General features: G+C 42.9%; 1 protein-coding gene across 2 annotated transcripts in view; it reads left to right on the forward strand.

Annotated features, from left to right (window-relative positions):
* Positions 1 to 8,460: 8,460 nt before the first annotated feature.
* Positions 8,461 to 16,931, forward strand: part of LOC119383109 (pyrroline-5-carboxylate reductase 3) — a 600,945-nt gene continuing 592,474 nt past the window's right edge. The window contains exons 1-6 of one of the 2 annotated variants that reach the window (XM_049412414.1): positions 8,461 to 8,655; positions 8,753 to 8,814; positions 10,173 to 10,352; positions 12,227 to 12,439; positions 13,373 to 13,465; positions 14,236 to 14,455. In XM_049412414.1, coding sequence (XP_049268371.1) covers positions 8,556 to 8,655; positions 8,753 to 8,814; positions 10,173 to 10,352; positions 12,227 to 12,439; positions 13,373 to 13,465; positions 14,236 to 14,445 — 858 coding nt within the window. In that variant the 5' untranslated portion in view covers positions 8,461 to 8,555 and the 3' untranslated portion in view covers positions 14,446 to 14,455. Of the gene's footprint in view, positions 8,656 to 8,752; positions 8,815 to 10,172; positions 10,353 to 12,226; positions 12,440 to 13,372; positions 13,466 to 14,235; positions 15,359 to 16,931 lie in introns of those variants that run through there. The other variant, XM_037651109.2, reaches the window with a different exon arrangement.

Below are 16,931 nucleotides of genomic sequence, written 5' to 3' on the forward strand. Positions count from 1 at the left end.
GGAAGCCGCGTCAAAGCGGCGAGCGTCTGCTACGCGCGTGATATTTTGGCGGCTATTAGCTAAAATTATAGAAATTTGGGCAGCATTTAATACTGAGTCACTGCAACATAATACTGCAGCGACTCATCACACAGAGAACGCGTTTGTGTGTTGTGATACGGGGTTTTTGTATATATTCTTGCAGCTGGTTTGTCACCGCATTGGTCCACACTTCCGCGGCTGTCTGAGGAACGCATCCTGCGCGCACTTCATCGTGAGAAAAGGCGCTTAGCTTACTTTCATGTGGAATGACGAACGTAAACTTGCTGCAGGAGAGAATAAACTAGAGATAACCAGGAGAACATAGCACATATGCACGTATAGTAACTAGCTCATGCATGCTCCCTGGTAGCACAAGATGTTGCTGCAACATTACAGCAATATTTCGAATGTTGCGTTTTGGTGCCCAACGTTGGACAACTTATGGTAATGTTGCTGCAACATTGACAACTCCTGAAACGTTGGCATTGCTTTCCAACAATGTTGATGAAACGTTGTTTAACAATGTTAACGCGATGTCGGTAGACAACGCCGCAGCATTATCCCGTCGATGTAACTGCAACATTCACTGGCGATATTCAAGCGGAATGGCATGCACGCAAGAAACGCTGCAGGGTACCCTAAAATCACAATATTTTCTTTAAGCACTAGCACATCGCATGCGCCCTTGTTTTTTCATCTTTCAACTTTCGCGACTTGCCACAACTTGATGCAGTCATGAGCATGTATTGAAGCAGTATCGATAAATGGAGGAGAAAACTTCATCTGCGAAATTAATTACAGCAATGCGAGTTTATGCTGACTTCCTAGATTCTGGCTCGTGATACGGCGCACGATGCAACCGTATCTCATTGGTCGTCACTTTAAAATGAATAGTATGTAAAAAATTGTGACCACATTTTTTTCTGCATTAACGTAGCCTGTTTTGGCACTTGCGAAGTCCAAACACGACTGCATGTCCAAGCTGTAGCATGGCCTCCTAGATTCGTACTTGTTACTCGGAGATTTATTCGTTGACAACCAAGCAAAATATCTACTGCGTATGATAAAACATATCTGAGAACCTGTTTAATCCACAATAAATAGTTGTAGGCAACGTCGTCATTTAAAAAAAATAAAGTTATAGGCGTCTTAGAGGCCATTGTTGCGCTGTTTGCATACAGCGGAAGTCTGAGGCAACATCTACGGAGATGACGTGCGGGGACGGTGTGGCCGATTATAAGCGCACACTCGCTGAAGCAAACGAGAGCAACCGTAGAGCATTATTTTCTGGCCTAGAATTTTTTTATAAGCATGCATACACTTCAAGTAGATTCTCACATTAAACACTACAGCGATCAAATTAAACTGCACTATCCCGCCGCCAGCACGCCCGCCGCGCAAAAACACGTTATAATCAGTTATAATCACCGCTTTTGTGCACGCCATGCTGGCGATTTCTCTCATTCTGTTCGAGTACGACCTTCGTGAAGTTCTTACGCGATGGGTCCCTGCAGCATTGGGAAACGTGGTAAGTCCTTTTTTTTGGTGTATTTTATTTGTCGAGCTCTATCTCTTCACTGTCCGAACATTCACAAACTCCTTGCATGCCATGTAGCTCGTGGAGCGTCGAGCTGTTAATCATACTCCGCAGATATGTAGTCATAAAAAGAAATCGTTACCCGGTTCAAGGCAGTATAGTTAGGCTAAGCAGACACAACGGACACCGACGTCGTCAGACGTCGTGCGGACAGATTTGAATTTGCGCGCCGCAGTGTGATACCTAGAAAACCCGAAATGGGGGCACGGACGTGCCAAGGAAACGTTCAATAGTTATTAACAGTCAGTGCAGCTGCCACTGTAGCGTTTCCTGTCTAATTTACAGGCCGCATTATTTTATTTATAATAAATTATGTAATAACACCACATATAACCCAGTCCGCTACGTTGCGGCTCGTTCACCTGCTTGTATACCACGTGTTGACGCAGCACCTTTGTTGTGTGTAGTCAAGATCATGTTCTCTGGGTGTAGTGTTCTGTGATTGTGCTCCGTTGGCGGCGTCGCGGTGACATGTGTATTGTGCGGATATGAAGAAGTTCGATTGGTGAAGTGTCATCTCGTCGGAGACGGCGGCGGATTGCCGAAAATGTACGAAGCGTTCATATGCTGCAGACTGGCTGCGCTATGCTCCTTCAAGGATTCAGAAATGGTACCCAATGTCTTTCTTCTGCAACACTACTTAACTTTACTAAGTCCTAATTATGTGCCTTGATTGTGTGGCTTGCTAGCCTTAACATTTTCTTTGTTACACAAAGAAACTGTTTGTTGTGACAAACATTTTTGTCTTCCTTCTGTCATTGTCTTTTCATCTTTTCACATTCCTGACATCATTCTGCACCTGGTTACAAATTTTCATTGCTGCATACAGTAGCATACTGTCATTTGTTATCCATATCTTACTTTAAAAAACCAAAATCATGCATCCTGCCCTTTAAATTGAAGGCGAACAGCAAACAATTTTTCATGCTCTTCCTGTGATGGAGGAGCAATATCTTTTGTTAAACCTGGGTTATCATTGATTTCTTTTTTTTTTGCTTCTAATATAAGTAGATGCAATGTGTCATGAGGCAAATTTTGTTGTAGTACTTTCATGAGGAAATGTTATAAATGAACGTTTGTTTCAAGTATTAATGAGGGCATTTTTTAAATCGGGTGCAACAGCCCACAACTCTGCTTGGAAATGGCCTAAAGCAATGATTTATACTTTACGCCACACTACATTCTGAATGTATTCTGTGGATTGCACATTAGTGCAGGTTGCGGTTAATTAGCTGATTAGGCCTTAAACAAAGAAGTATTTGTCTAATATCCTGGAAACTACTTATCATAGAAAAAAATAACAATTGCATATTTGAAATTCGCCCACAAATATTCTTAAACTTTCCAATTTCCGTCAAAATCGATCAAGAATTAAAGAATAAATGTTTAAAGTACCACGTCTCTCCTTAATTCAAGAGTGCAACATATCTTATTGCCTTTTGATGTGACACGTTGAAAACACATGCCAGGAGCAGCAGAAGTACACAAGCATGTGTGCCTTGTGGCTCCCACAAGATGTGGCCAGCGTGGCCGGGAATTGAACCCGCTGCCTTGTGCGTAGCACTGTAATGCAGTTCTGGGGCACTGTGAGGCATGTACACAAATGCAATGCGCCCGTGCTTGTGAAAGCCTAGTCCATTCACCACTCACTAGTACAAAGGAGGATAGCAAGTGCCCTTGTTGAATACAAATTTTGCAGCTCTTGAAGATGAAGTTGAAAGTTCGGCGAGTTGGTGATAGTTCATGTTTACGTGTGAAGCAGCGCACGAAGACAAGGCACAAAAAAAAAACGAAACGACAGGACACTGCTGCACTCGGAACTAGTTTATTTTGAAGAAAACAAGGTTATATAGATACATACCAGTGTACCACGTGTGACAGTGACTCAAGTTATAACAGTTTCCGGTGATCTTCCAAAAAAAGACTTCACAATCGCTCAGAACAACCAATGCTTGGCTGATTCAATCACCTTTTCTTTTAGGGACGTGGAAAGCCTCCATCACTTCCCTGGTCAGCTGATCCTTGTGATTAGAAAGTATCTCAGTTTCAGGGAAAAGCAGTGTGCAACCACATTCCAAGCAATGTCGTTTAATGTGTGAATGAACATTGTTTGTTATTGATCGTTAACACACGGCTTTCAGAACACAAGAGATTACCAACAAACAATGTTCATTCACATATTAAACGGCATTGCTTGGAATGTGGTTGCACGCCGCTTTTCCCTGAAACTGAGATACTTTCCAATCACAAGGATCAGCTGACCAGGGAAGTGATCGAGGCTTTCCATGTCCCTAAAAGAAAAGGTGATTGTATCAGCCAAGCGTCCATTGTTCTGAGTGATTGTGAAGTCTCTTTTTTGGAAGATCACCGGAAACTGTTATAACTTGAAAGTCATTGTCACACGTAGTACGCTGGTATGTATGTAATAACCTAGTTTTTTCAAAATAAACTACTTGCGAATGCAGTGGTGTCCTGTCGCTTCGTTCCTTTTGTGCCTTGTCTCTCTGCACTGCTTCACACGTAATCTTGAAGATGCAGTTGCCACGTGGCCTCCCGCCAGCATAACATTGGGTTCGCTAGTGGGCTCATAAATGTCATACTAGGGATTGCCACTTCTGGTGACACGAGTATCTTTTTCAGACGCAAGAGCTACATTACTCTTCATGCACATTTTTGAAAGGGCTGTGAATTATACAACTCCCTGGAAAAATATATGTTTGTATTTAAAGGTGACATCAACAGCTGCCGCAAAAAAACTCTTTGCCTAATTTCTGTGGTGGTATTCTTTTAAAACCGTGACATGTTGATGGGGCACAAATTATTATAATGAGCCTTATGAATGACTTCTGTTAAGACTAATGCATGAATATAATTTAATTTTTTTCAGCAGCCGAGCGACATCGGAGCCTGCATGCCAGATGTGTCCATCAGGGAAGAGGATTCATCAGATTATTAGTGTTCATATCGGGGACAATAAAGTGTTCTTCCATACAATTTTGTTTTCCTGCTCACCTTTGATTGATTGTTGTGCTGCAAAAAGACAGTCAGTGCAGGGATACCTAATGGTTCAAAATGATACTACCTTCAGTGAGGTGCAGCATGCACGAAAATGTTTTTTCTAATGCTGCAATACTGTGGCAGTAGCGTTAATAACCATTTTTATAGCATTATTTAATGCTTCAGCAATGCTGCCTGAATGGTGTGCAGCATGCGTGCAAACGTTTCTCTAATGCTGCAATGCTGCGAAAGCAACATTAATAAAATGTTGTTGCAATATTATATAATGTTTTAGCGACGTTGCCTGAATGATTCAGCAATGTTGTTGCAATGTTTCTTGTCAATGTTGCGGGAATGCTACTGAAGGCGGACATTATCCACGTTGTAACAACATCGAAAGGCAACACTATGATAATGTTGCAGCAATGTTTTGTGCTACCAGGGCTAACGCGTTTGTATCCTTCATATCCTATCTTTTATTTCGTGCATTCGATTTGTTTTACAAGGCTGCCTCCGGCGCTCTGCGGTTTCAAGCCATTTCATTCGAAGCCGAATGTGTCAGTCGGCGTGGCCGCGGTACCAAAAGTAAACAATTACTCGCGTAACTCGCGTCTCGTTCACTTGGTATACACGAAAATTGGCACGGAGGAGCAGAATGTACGTATACCCAACACGACCGATAGTACATGGCATCACTAACGTGATATGCTTGCCATTTGCGTAACGACTAACAATAATAATATGGTGTATGGCGCGCAAACCCGCTTTCAGCCAGAAATAATTCTGACGATATGTGGTCTGACGATTTGTTTCCGTCAGGTTATAAAAAAACGTGGTGGTCACCAATACCGATGCCAACATGTACCCATACATTTTCAAGAACTGACTGCGTAGGTAAAATGTATGTGAAAAAAATTATGTGAAAAAAAAAACATGGTCCCTTATGCATTCGCCGGAGATGACTCGAAAACGGAAGCCATCTTTTTCGTCAGTCGATGCAGTGATCCTCCCTCGCCCCTCTCCGAAAGCTTTCTGCACATAACGTGGTTTCGGACTGCCCACAGGATCAAAGGCATTGCAAGCTTTCTGCACCTCACCTGCTTTTACATTGCCTACATCGGGGACCGATCACGGAGGCAATGGAAAGCGACCATGTCATGTGATGGCGCCATCATATGATGTCACGTTGAATGACGTCATAGTGACGTCACAAGTTCTGTCGACGTCATCGCGTGATGATTTTGTGCATCACTCGTGTTGTCTACGCGAGACGCCGACGGTTAATTTTCGTGTTTGATGAGGCATCTAAGGAGCGTTAAAAAAAAAGACAAACCAAAGAAAATGAAACGATAACTGCAGTGCAACATAGTGTATGCCTCACTTCATGTTACGAGCGATCGCCCGAAAAGAAACGTGATTCTCAGTTCAGAGCAGGTGATTGCACGCGTCTGCGGGACAAAAGAGGCTTGTTTTACCGTCTGGTCATCTCTTTATATTTATTCAAGAGATGAGCAGACTCGCTATTTAAGTACTCCGGAGCTTCAGCGCGAAATTGTGGTGGACGCTATATTGAGGTCACCAGGAAAAAGCGGGAAATTGCGGTCGGGTGTCCTGTTGGCGCGCACTGAACTGCCGCAGAAACAATTGTATTTTATGTACCTACTCGTCCACATCTTTTCGTAATGTCTCTGAACCGGGCGAACGCTAACCTCCGAGAACCGTGAAATGAGTTGTTTGAAACTGTTTTCATTTCGTATGGTGAAGGCTTGAAGCAATGCACGCATCTCGCTCGAACATTCCATACTGACGTTCAGCGATCCAATACAACATGCGATTATATATATATATATATATATATATATATATATATATATATATATATATATATATATATATATATATATATATATATATATATATATATATATATATTATATATATATATATATATATATATATATATAGTATATATATATATATATATATATTCTTACCGTATTTTCGTTCAGGCAGCTTGTACAGCAAGAATGGGGGCATTTGCAACTTTGTTTCATGATATCTGGATATTTGTAAAGCATTTTCTCTATTATGCATTTTATGCAAAAACTTGTGGAATAAGGTTAGTTTACCTGGCATTGCTTTTCTTTCAAATGTTTGCGCACAGTGAGCCTTGTTGTACGCTACCTCAGAAACAAAAATAAGCCAACAGCATTGAAGTCGTATGGCCGTCTCTACTCTTTATTTTTTTTTTTGTTTCCCTTGCGTCTTCCCGGTGTGCTCCGTACATAATAAAGAGCTTGTGGAGGCTAATGAATTGTCAAATAAAGCGGTGTGCATATGGCTAGCAAACCAGTGGCGACTATGAGTAAAAAGCTCGTGAAGTCACTGCGCGCAAGTCTTTCAGCTGACTGCGCGTGCAATTTACTTTTAGGGGCGAAGCTCCTTAAGGCGGCACCCGTTCGTCCCTCGTAGTCGTCGTCGTCGTAGTAGTAGTAGTAGTCGTAGTCCGTAACAAGTCTTACGCTTTGACCTCCAAGGTGGTGCCGGTGGGAGATTTTTCCTGTGCGTTGTTGAACAATAAAAAATTCGCAGCGTGCGCGTTAACTAAAAGCCGAATTCTTCTGTCTCTCATTCCCCATTAGCAGCCATTGGCATGTTCCAGTAGGAAACGTTAGTAGGAGTGTAAGTGTTAGCTAAAAGCCGACTTCTTCTGTCTCTCATTCCCATTAGCAGCCATTGTTTACCTCCAAGGTAGTGCCTGGTGAGATTTCTCCTGTGTGTGATTAAACAATAAAATTTTTTGTTCAAAACGCCGTTGATTGATGGAATAAACCAACGAAAGACGCCAGATGTTTTGTAAAAGCAGAACGAAAGAACGCCAGATGTTTCTAAAGCAAAACGAAAAGGCGCCAGCTGCTTAACGAAAGACGCCAGATTTTTCTAAAGCAATGGTTTTCTAAACAATGAAAATTCACAGCGTACATGTAAAATCAAAGTGAGCTGCAATCGTCATAACTCATCGAACCTTTAGTATAAACGCGCCCGATCTCACGTCGGTGATGATGTACTGGGCAGAATTCACGGAAGATTCACGGTTTACCGATGAACCTCCGCAGCTTCGCCCACTCATCATCATTCACTCCGTGGATATGCTGTGATTTTTTTATTAGTCTTAATTCGAGCATGCGTGATGCTATTGTCCGATTACTCGTGCTAAGAGGGGTTTTTTTCGTTCTTTGCTTGTGCGTGTCCATCTTGCGCGTTTTTACACATGCACCAACGTTCTCGAACTCTGTGACCGGAACTAGGCCACGCTGATGCCGCTTGACACATGATTTTTTTGCATTCTGTTGTTGCCCCAGCTCTAATACAACGCTTAAAGATGGACAAGCTTCATTCCGCACCGCATTACTAAAGTTAAGTAGACTTCAAGTGCCCTGTGTGGAAATGCGGCGCAAAAAACTACCGCGCGTAGCAGACGCCCCTCGCTTTCCGCGCGCTTCCCGAGCGCGGAAAGCCCACGGGTCCGGCGCAGCAGCGGCGCGGCGCGGGAGTTCACGGCAAAAGGCCCACGCGGGAGCCGGCGCTTTGGACACTCCCCCTATTCTAGGTCACTCTAACTGCGTTCGACGTACGAGAAGCGAGCTTACAGTTTCGGCCTGAGCATCTACTCAACTGCGTGCGTTTCGTATAACCGAGAGTACACTCTAGAGCTATGTCACAGTTCTTCGGTTGTATATATTTATTAAGATAAAAGCTTTCAATATTTTATACAGCATTGCACGAGTGTAGAGGTAACCCGCAAAGATAAGAACAGATACGGCAACACGGGCAAGAAGCAAAAACGTCACGTCGCGAAAGGTTCGCTTTCGTAATCTCTCCCATCGTCTCCATTCCCAGTTTCTGTTTCTCGTAGCTGCGATCGCTCTGGTTGTCACACATGGCGACAAACGAAAAGCTTATGAAAAAGGTAGAAAATGTGGGCTTTATAGGCGCGGGAAACATGGCCCAGTGCATCATAAGGGGCATCAAGAGCGCAGGTAAGCACGTGAACGGACGTCAGTCACGTAGAGCTAGCATCCTTCTAGCCACCATTTAAGCGTATTCACTACTTTTCTCACTCCTCAACTGACGCAGGTGTACCGGCCCAAAACATTTGGGTCAGTGCTCCATCCCTGAAGAACCTGGATGCACTCAAGGTTGGTTCCTCGACATTTAAAATGATGAATGACGAGGTCGCCGGGCTTGTCGCGCGAGTCTTCCATCACGCGAGTCGCGCTGCGCGCGTTCAGGCGGGAATTTCAACGCGACTTCACTTCATTTCGCTGAACTAAATGCTTTGTGCGAGACATTTGGTCGTCTGTCTTTTCTAGCAGTTGCTGCGCATGGTTGAATAAGTCGATCTACTTAGCCTGCACCTAGTTCTTCTTCACCTTCTGGCATCACACCCACTGTGGGGGATTGGCCAAGAATTGAGTGGTTTTATATACTGTTATAGTACTTTAGAATAAGGGAGGTTATAGAATATAAACATTACAAATTTGATAGGAAATTGTGGCGCTTAATCAAATGTGTAAAAAAAAAAACCTTACCAAATTGTTTTCTTCTTCCTCAACCACCCGTCATTACGTGTCAATAGTCATTTCTCGCAGACAGTTGATTGACAGAGAAATACTGGACGTTGACTTTGCGCGTAACGTTAGAACTGCGTCCTCGTGTGTGCGGTTGGCTAGAAATCCTCCTCACCATTTGCAAATTAGCTCAGGCAAACGCTATTCTTTAGAACTTCCATGCGAATTAAAACGCTGTGGCGTGTGCAACGGGAGAAGGGACTCGGGAGTGTGCATTCCTTCGTACATGGGAGTGTGTGACGTGGCGCCACATTTTCGGAACCAATAAGCATATATGCTAGAGGAGCGTGACGTAGTGTTTCGCCACGCACAGTTGGCAGATCGCCAAAAGCGCGCTGTGGTGCATTTGTCAGGTTGCCTGCGGTGCCTGTCTGGTTCAGATATCGTGATTTCCCATGATTAATGGGTCTCAATAAATTGCGCTGGGTACATGATTGCAATCTGATTAGAATTGACATTTAAGAAGCTTCCAATATATAAAGGTGCGTCTTGCATTGTGCATTAACTTCGTGACATTTTGGTGAAAATTATGTCAGTTTAAAAAACAAACATATACGTGTGTTTATTCATATAGTGAGGTAATTTCACTGCTTGCTTGAACTGATAGTCAAATACAACTTTAGAAGTCCACGGCATTTTACTCCTCAAAGGCCATACATGCCTGCACCAATGGGCATGCACTGAAGACGAACGTCACGAGCCAGGATGGACGGTGACTCCGCCTTAGGAGAACATAGCCGAATGCATGAGCGAGACTATTTGTTCAGTCACGGAGGTGATCGGCTGCCGCGCTTCAATCTTCTGGGCGGGGCCTCTCTGGACTTGTTAAGTTGTGTCCGACTGTAGTTATAAGAATGTGTTACTGCGCATATGCCACTAAAGTTGCCGAGTGTCTTACGCATCATTGACATCATCTGATTTCTCAGGAGGAGGGATACAACACGACACAGCGAAATGCAGAGGTACCCAAGAAGTGCAGTATAGTGTTCCTCTGCGTGAAGCCGCACCTGATGGATGTTGTCGGTGCCGAGATACAACCGCAGCTGACAACCAACCACCTCGTCATCAGCGTCGCGGCGGCTGTCAAGATTTCTCACCTAGTCGCTGTACGTGGTCACCCAGTTAAATTCTGTAAAAATTTTCAAAACTAAGTATGAGCAGCGATAAATGGGAAAATGACCAAAGGCGAGAAAAGGGATTTAGATCGGCACAAAGTTTTTCTCATAACATTCACTTGAGAAGCTGTATGCAAGCATGTTCATAGATGGAAGTGTGTGTTGCGTACACTCGTTCCTTTTAGCGCTGTACATACTTGTTCCCTCGTGTACATTTCAGTGTGCCCATATAACAGAAAAATAAAAAATGAAGTGACATGTAGGTTGGAGTTCTTACACCAGCCAACTGTAAGTTCTTAAAGTATTACTTCCAAACATCGCTTACCTTTGTTATAAGACCACGAGTTCTCCACCAAGCATGAACTGCAAGGGCCCCTATTTACAGGCGCTAACCAAACAACAGCATGCAAAAAAAGTGAATTGACTATAGACCAAAATATTCATTTCTAGCGTAAACAGTGACATCGGAACTAGCAGCAATTCGTGAGGGTGCAATGACTGTTCAAGAATAAAATTTCCAGCAAATTTTCCTAAGGGAGACTGTCGTAGCGTGCAAAGCATTGAACAGAGTGAAGAAGAGGCATGGCAGCACATACCTGTTACCTTATTAGGTTGTTTTAATAGCCAGTGTTAACCATTGTTCTAATTACTTGAGTAAACACACTGGGCTTCACACCTACTGTACATTCTATTGTATATTTTGTCTTGATTGTTGTATTATACGTTATTTTTAGGCTTGTGCGAATATTGGAGCACTTCGAATATTCGAACGAATAATGCAGTATTCGATAAGAACGAATAGGTATATATTAATCCGCTTGTAACCCCCTGTAAAGGTGGTTTCACTGCAGTGCAGGGGTGTTGTACCGTGAATACACCTTTCCAAAAAAAAATCCGCACTGTTCGCTTGTAACCTCTTGTAAAGGTGGTTTCACTGCAGTGGAGGGGTGCTATACCGTGAATACACCTTTCCAGGAAAAATCCGCACTGCCGCGAAGCCCCACTTCAAGGTTAAATGAACATATTCCCCTCACATCGATTCATCATTTTTTAAGTTTAAAAGCTTGTTGTACCAGCTTATATGCTCCAAGTGTAGTAAATTTTAAAACGTAACATACTTTACAGGTTATCACTTGCATTCTACCGAAAGCCAAATCCTGCTACTATTCAAAGTTGCTTCCACTTCTTTTGAACCAAAAAGAATAACATTTGCACATGCCTTGATACAATTGAAAAGAAACGTTGTGCAGGTTGGTTGGGTCATGACAAATATGCTCGTTTTTCTTTATAATGTGTGATATATACTATTCGAATTCGATTCGAAATTATTCGACCAAAATCACTATTCGCTTCGAATTCGCTTCGAACCTAAAATTTACTATTCGCACAAGCCTAGTTATTTTGTATGTCGTACTTCAAATCACTAACGATTTCTTGAGCAGTTTTAGCTCTGAAAAAGATTTTTCTTTTGGTTTTTCGAAAGTGTACTCATCAGCATAAGCGATTGTATATAGTACAAACTAAGGCCGGTCTTGGCATTATACATCAGTGCAGCCCTTAGGAGAAATTTTTGGCCCATGGGGTCAAAAACATAGTCCAGTGGTCTTGTAGGATGAAGGCCTACTGTTTGCAGGTAGCATTGTTGGATCCAGTTTAGGCCTGAGCAGCTCCAATGTGTTTTTTTTTTTTGCTAACCAATAAAGTGCTCCTGAAACACCCATTTATTTCCCATAGTGCTTTGCATTTCTAGAAAATGTTAAACAAATTTTAATGGCCCATATTAGGGATGTAAGATTTATGGACCTATATTGCGAGTGAATGCAGTGGTAACACATTTCTTCCATCGCTGGTTTCCTCCATTGCAGATGCTCCGTGTGCCATGTCGAGTGGTCCGGTGCATGCCGAACACGTGTGTGACAGTGGGTGCAGGTGTGTGTGCCATCTGCCGTGGCCCTGGTGTGGATGCGGATGATGTTGCGCTGATCATCAACTTGCTGGGCAGCATTGGCCTGTGCGAGGAGGTCTCGGAAAGCATCATGGATGCTGTCTGTGGACTCAGCGGATCAGGCCCTGCCTACGTGAGCTCTTAACACACAGCTCACCCTTGCCGTGCTTACACGGCTCATAATTCATTGCCCAACACCAAATCGATGATTTGACAAGATCTTGACTGGTCTGGTAAAAAGTTAGTTTCAGAAGAAGATGCCAACCAAAAAGGTTAAGTTATTAAGTGTTAAATGATAAATCTTCCATAATTGCAAAAGAAAAAAAGTCGGATTTCATGGAAATATCTCAAGAACCTGGTTATCCAGATTGTACAAGAAAAACACTTAATCACGACAATATTAATGTGAAGCTTGCATAAACAACACATGTGGGTATGGTACTAAAACATTGTTAACCTTCCCATTTCAAACAGTTTGTTTTGCAATGAAGCGGAAAACCTTACAGATGTTTAAAATGTTCATGCTATTATATGCAAGCCACTTTAGAACTACTGTAGCTCTTCGGGCAGTTATACTACAGTAATATTACTTTTCCTGGCCTGGCAAGTAAATATTTATATTTATGAGCATCTGCTGCATTCAAGAACGATTGTTGCAAGCTGTGACGTATTAGAACACCTGCTTGCCATGCAGAAGGCCTGGTTTCGATGCCACTTCGAACTGAAGATTTTTATTGTTTATTTGTTTGCATATATTTCGAATTATCACTCACGGACAACGCCGATTTCACGCTCACAACCAACGACGCCAACGCCGTAATTTCTGCAAAACAAGCTCTTCAACGCTGTCGCGTTAAAATGGTGAGCACCCACCAATCATGAAAGCTTTGACGTTGGTTCAAACGTAACCAGGAGACGCTCAGCTCTCAACAAGTGTTCACTGACTTGCATAGGAGCAGCTTGAGTAGGTTCAGTAAGAAGCAGATTGAGTAGGAGCAGCCTGAGTAGGAACCATGAGTAAGTGCAGCAGATAATGAGGTATCGTTCTCACCCTTGCCGCCCACAGGTATGCCTGGCAATCCAGGGAATGGCAGATGGAGCAGTCAAGATGGGCATGCCCAGGCAGCTAGCACTCAAGTTTGCTGCACAGACCATCATGGTGAGCACGTACACTGGCCCCTCCCTTTTCCTTCTCTACTTCAAACGCAGTATTTCATTGTAATGCAATTACATCTAAAACACAAAAATACCTTTGCAATGTCTGGTACTGTCCTTTGTGCGCATATATTCATTACATGTCAATGCAAGCAATAAAACTTGTCTGCTTCCTCGTGTGAACTGTATATTTCACTATCACTTTGTTCTTTATGTTCTGTATTTTGTTGTGTTTGCATCATCATTGTTCTACTTACCAAGATCATTATAAATGTTCACCATTGTGTAATTTCCACACTGCTTTATAAACCAGTCAGCTTTCTGGAAGGCCACCACGTGAACAACCACTGTGTATGAACGTTCAATTTTCACCTTGGCTGGCTGCAGCCATTGGAACTCTCCACATTTTTGTGTCTACACTGTTCTAAGTTATTGTTCTAAGTTCTGTTGATTCTAGATTACTGTTCAATAAATCTGGCTGTAGTCACATTATAGGTGACCATCACATCACAGCGATAAGCTACCATGACTAGTTCCATGACCTACAATTCTACACATGTCGAGGTCACTGAGAAGCTGACCACAACCACATTTATTAAATAGCACAAATACAAAGATGCGTTTGTTACCAACAGCACAGGTGAAAGTTTAACACCAATGCATGATGGCTATTTGTGGCTCTTCTTCTTTGTCTATGGAACTAATGACTAACGATAGTGGTGCCACTAAATGGGTCATTCATAGCGGCACTCAATTCCTGCGTTCTTTCGACAGGGTGCTGGCAAGATGGCTCTCGACAGTGGCTATCACCCAGAGGAGCTGAAGGACAACGTCTGCTCGCCAGGGGGAACCACGGCCTACGGTCTGTCGGCCCTCGAGAGCCGCTGCGTGCGTGCCGCCTTTGCCGAGGCTGTCGAGGCCGCCACACGCCGTGCTCAGGAGCTGGGACACAAGGTCGAAAGCAAGGGCGCTTCCTCGAACTGACTCTGTGTGGGTTTACCTTTGGATGCGGCACCCACAAGTTCTTCTTCGAGTGTGTGACAGAGGTGAAGACAAAGACTTTGTCACCGTTCAAGCCCAGTCTTCTTTGCAGTCTTGAAAGAACTGGCCGTGGTGCAGTACGTGCTGGATGTGCTAACCGTGTCTTAATTAATACACTGAAATACCCACAGACACACTTCGCTGAACTGGAATATTCAAGATAAAAACTGTACCGAAAGCATTTGATACTTCACAATTATGATAGCGACGCCGGGGTATGCAGTCTTCAGTCCTCTCTTAGTATATTTGTTTCCTACTGTATGGTGCAGCTGGCAAATAAAAGGTGCGTAGATTCAGTGATAGTTTTGCTTGGTCTGAAGAAAGGGTCACTCAGTCTTGAGAGTAGATACAACAACTTTCACCATCGATGATGTATACTATCGCTATCACAGCGTTCACGCATCACTTAAACACGTGCTGAAGTATGTAATGATGTTGTGAAACTAAACAAAACTAATGATGATAGGTTCAGTGAATATGATTCCTTGCATCGGAACCAAGCAAGCAGATATCACAATGTATCATTGGTCAATTACGATACTTTTGTGATAGCTTTGCTGGAGCACACGCATTGACAGCTTTCATTGTTCTTAATGTAATTGTGTGCACATCGTAGTGTTACAAAAGTGTGCTTCGTAAACTGCCTTAGTACAATGCTTAACATTTTCCATGGCCCAAAAGGTATTGGAAATGTTTGCTGCAAGATTAAATCACGGCAATGAGCACATACATTGTTTTTTATGTGCATGTCTGTTTGGCAAAGCAGTACATACCAGCCTTCTTTCAACAGTGCAATAAAACCAACTCGTGCCATTTTGTGTTATGTCTGGTAAAAAATGAAATAAAAGTCACAGACATTAATATTTATGTCATCCTGTCATCTATATAACAAAAATGTGTTGCAGACGTGTTACACGAGTGCAGCTCTCCATCAGATTGTTTTCTCCCTTGTCACCCTACGCTAGAGAGGCGAGCTGTTCAGAGCACCAATATGTTGAGAGAAATGCGCAAGCGCATGTCCAATCACATTAGTAGCCCCATTTTGTCATAACTGCGATGTGTTTGATGGCGTTAGACGTAGGCATGGCATGAAATAAGCAGTAATGGCATCCTGGACGCTTACATCTTGCTAAGGGATAGGCACTAAGCTGTGTTCCCAATTACGGCTGCAAAAATGGTGCCTTTTCCTCATGTCAACTTCATCCCTCCATCTTGTTAAGGGCAATAATACGCATGTGCGAATATTCGAACGAATATTACAGTATTCGAATTTGCTTCGACACGAATTTAAATTATTTGAAATGTAACCCCCCTGTAAAGATGGTTTCACTGCAGCGTAGGAGTGCTATGCCGTGAAAACGCCTATCCAGAAAAAATCCGTACTGCCGCGAAGCCCCAATCTAAGGTTAAAGGAACATGTTACCCTCACATCGATTAATTATTGTTAAGTGCGGGGCCGGGCTGTCGTAGGCTGTGATCATATGCTATCGTCGTAGCTTGGCATAACGCGGGCAAAACCACGTATAGCATAGCCATCTGAGCACGCGTTCGCACCATAGAGAAGTCTTCTTCCTCTTGTTCTTCGAGTGCCTTGATGATGATATTAACGCAGGCAAAACCACATGCAAGGCTCATGTGACGCAAGCTTTGTACGAGCTCAAACGAACTTCATATGTAAATCAAAAGAAAGAAAGACAAGACGCCAACAGGCATAATCTCCGCCGCTCAATCTTCTTCCCTGGACTGGCGGGGCGTGGTAATGGGCGTTTAGCCACTGCCTCCCGTAAGAGAAGCTGCGGTGAAAGTTTCATCAGACATTAAATTTTCATTGTCGGTCATACCACTGTTGTCACTGCTTATATCCCCTGTTAACATGCATGACCCAGTGTACGAGCGAGATATTGTCTGTTTGCTGCTTGTACGAGGCGTATCAATCATCTCGACCAGCACACATTTTCTCCTTATATCTTACTGTGTATAGTTTCATATTCCTGCATACATTTCTGCGCATTTGAAAAGGAGGAAACAAGCAAGAAGTAGAAAGATAGAGAAAGAAATGAAAAAAATAGGAAGAAAAGTAGAACTAAATAGAAATAAAGAGAAAGAAAACAGAAAAAGGTGTAAAAGAGAACAAGAAAGACAGGAGGAAAGAGAAAACCGAAGAGAAACAAAGAAGGCTGCCCAGCTCCGCACTTCCTTCAGGCTGGGCACCAGTAATGCAAAGCTGGCTTAATTTTTAAGTTTAAAAGCTTGTTATACAGGATCATATGCGCCAAATGTAGTAAGTTTTAAAATGCAACGTATTTTACTGGTTATCGCTAGCATCCTACTGAAATTCAGATCCTGCTACATTTCAAGGTTGCTTCCACTTCACTACAAACCAAAGAAGTGGCATTCGCACATGCCTTGTTCCAATCTTTAAAAGTATT

Source organism: Rhipicephalus sanguineus, chromosome 2, assembly GCF_013339695.2.
Source record: "Rhipicephalus sanguineus isolate Rsan-2018 chromosome 2, BIME_Rsan_1.4, whole genome shotgun sequence".
Classification (NCBI taxonomy): Eukaryota; Metazoa; Arthropoda; class Arachnida; order Ixodida; family Ixodidae; genus Rhipicephalus; species Rhipicephalus sanguineus.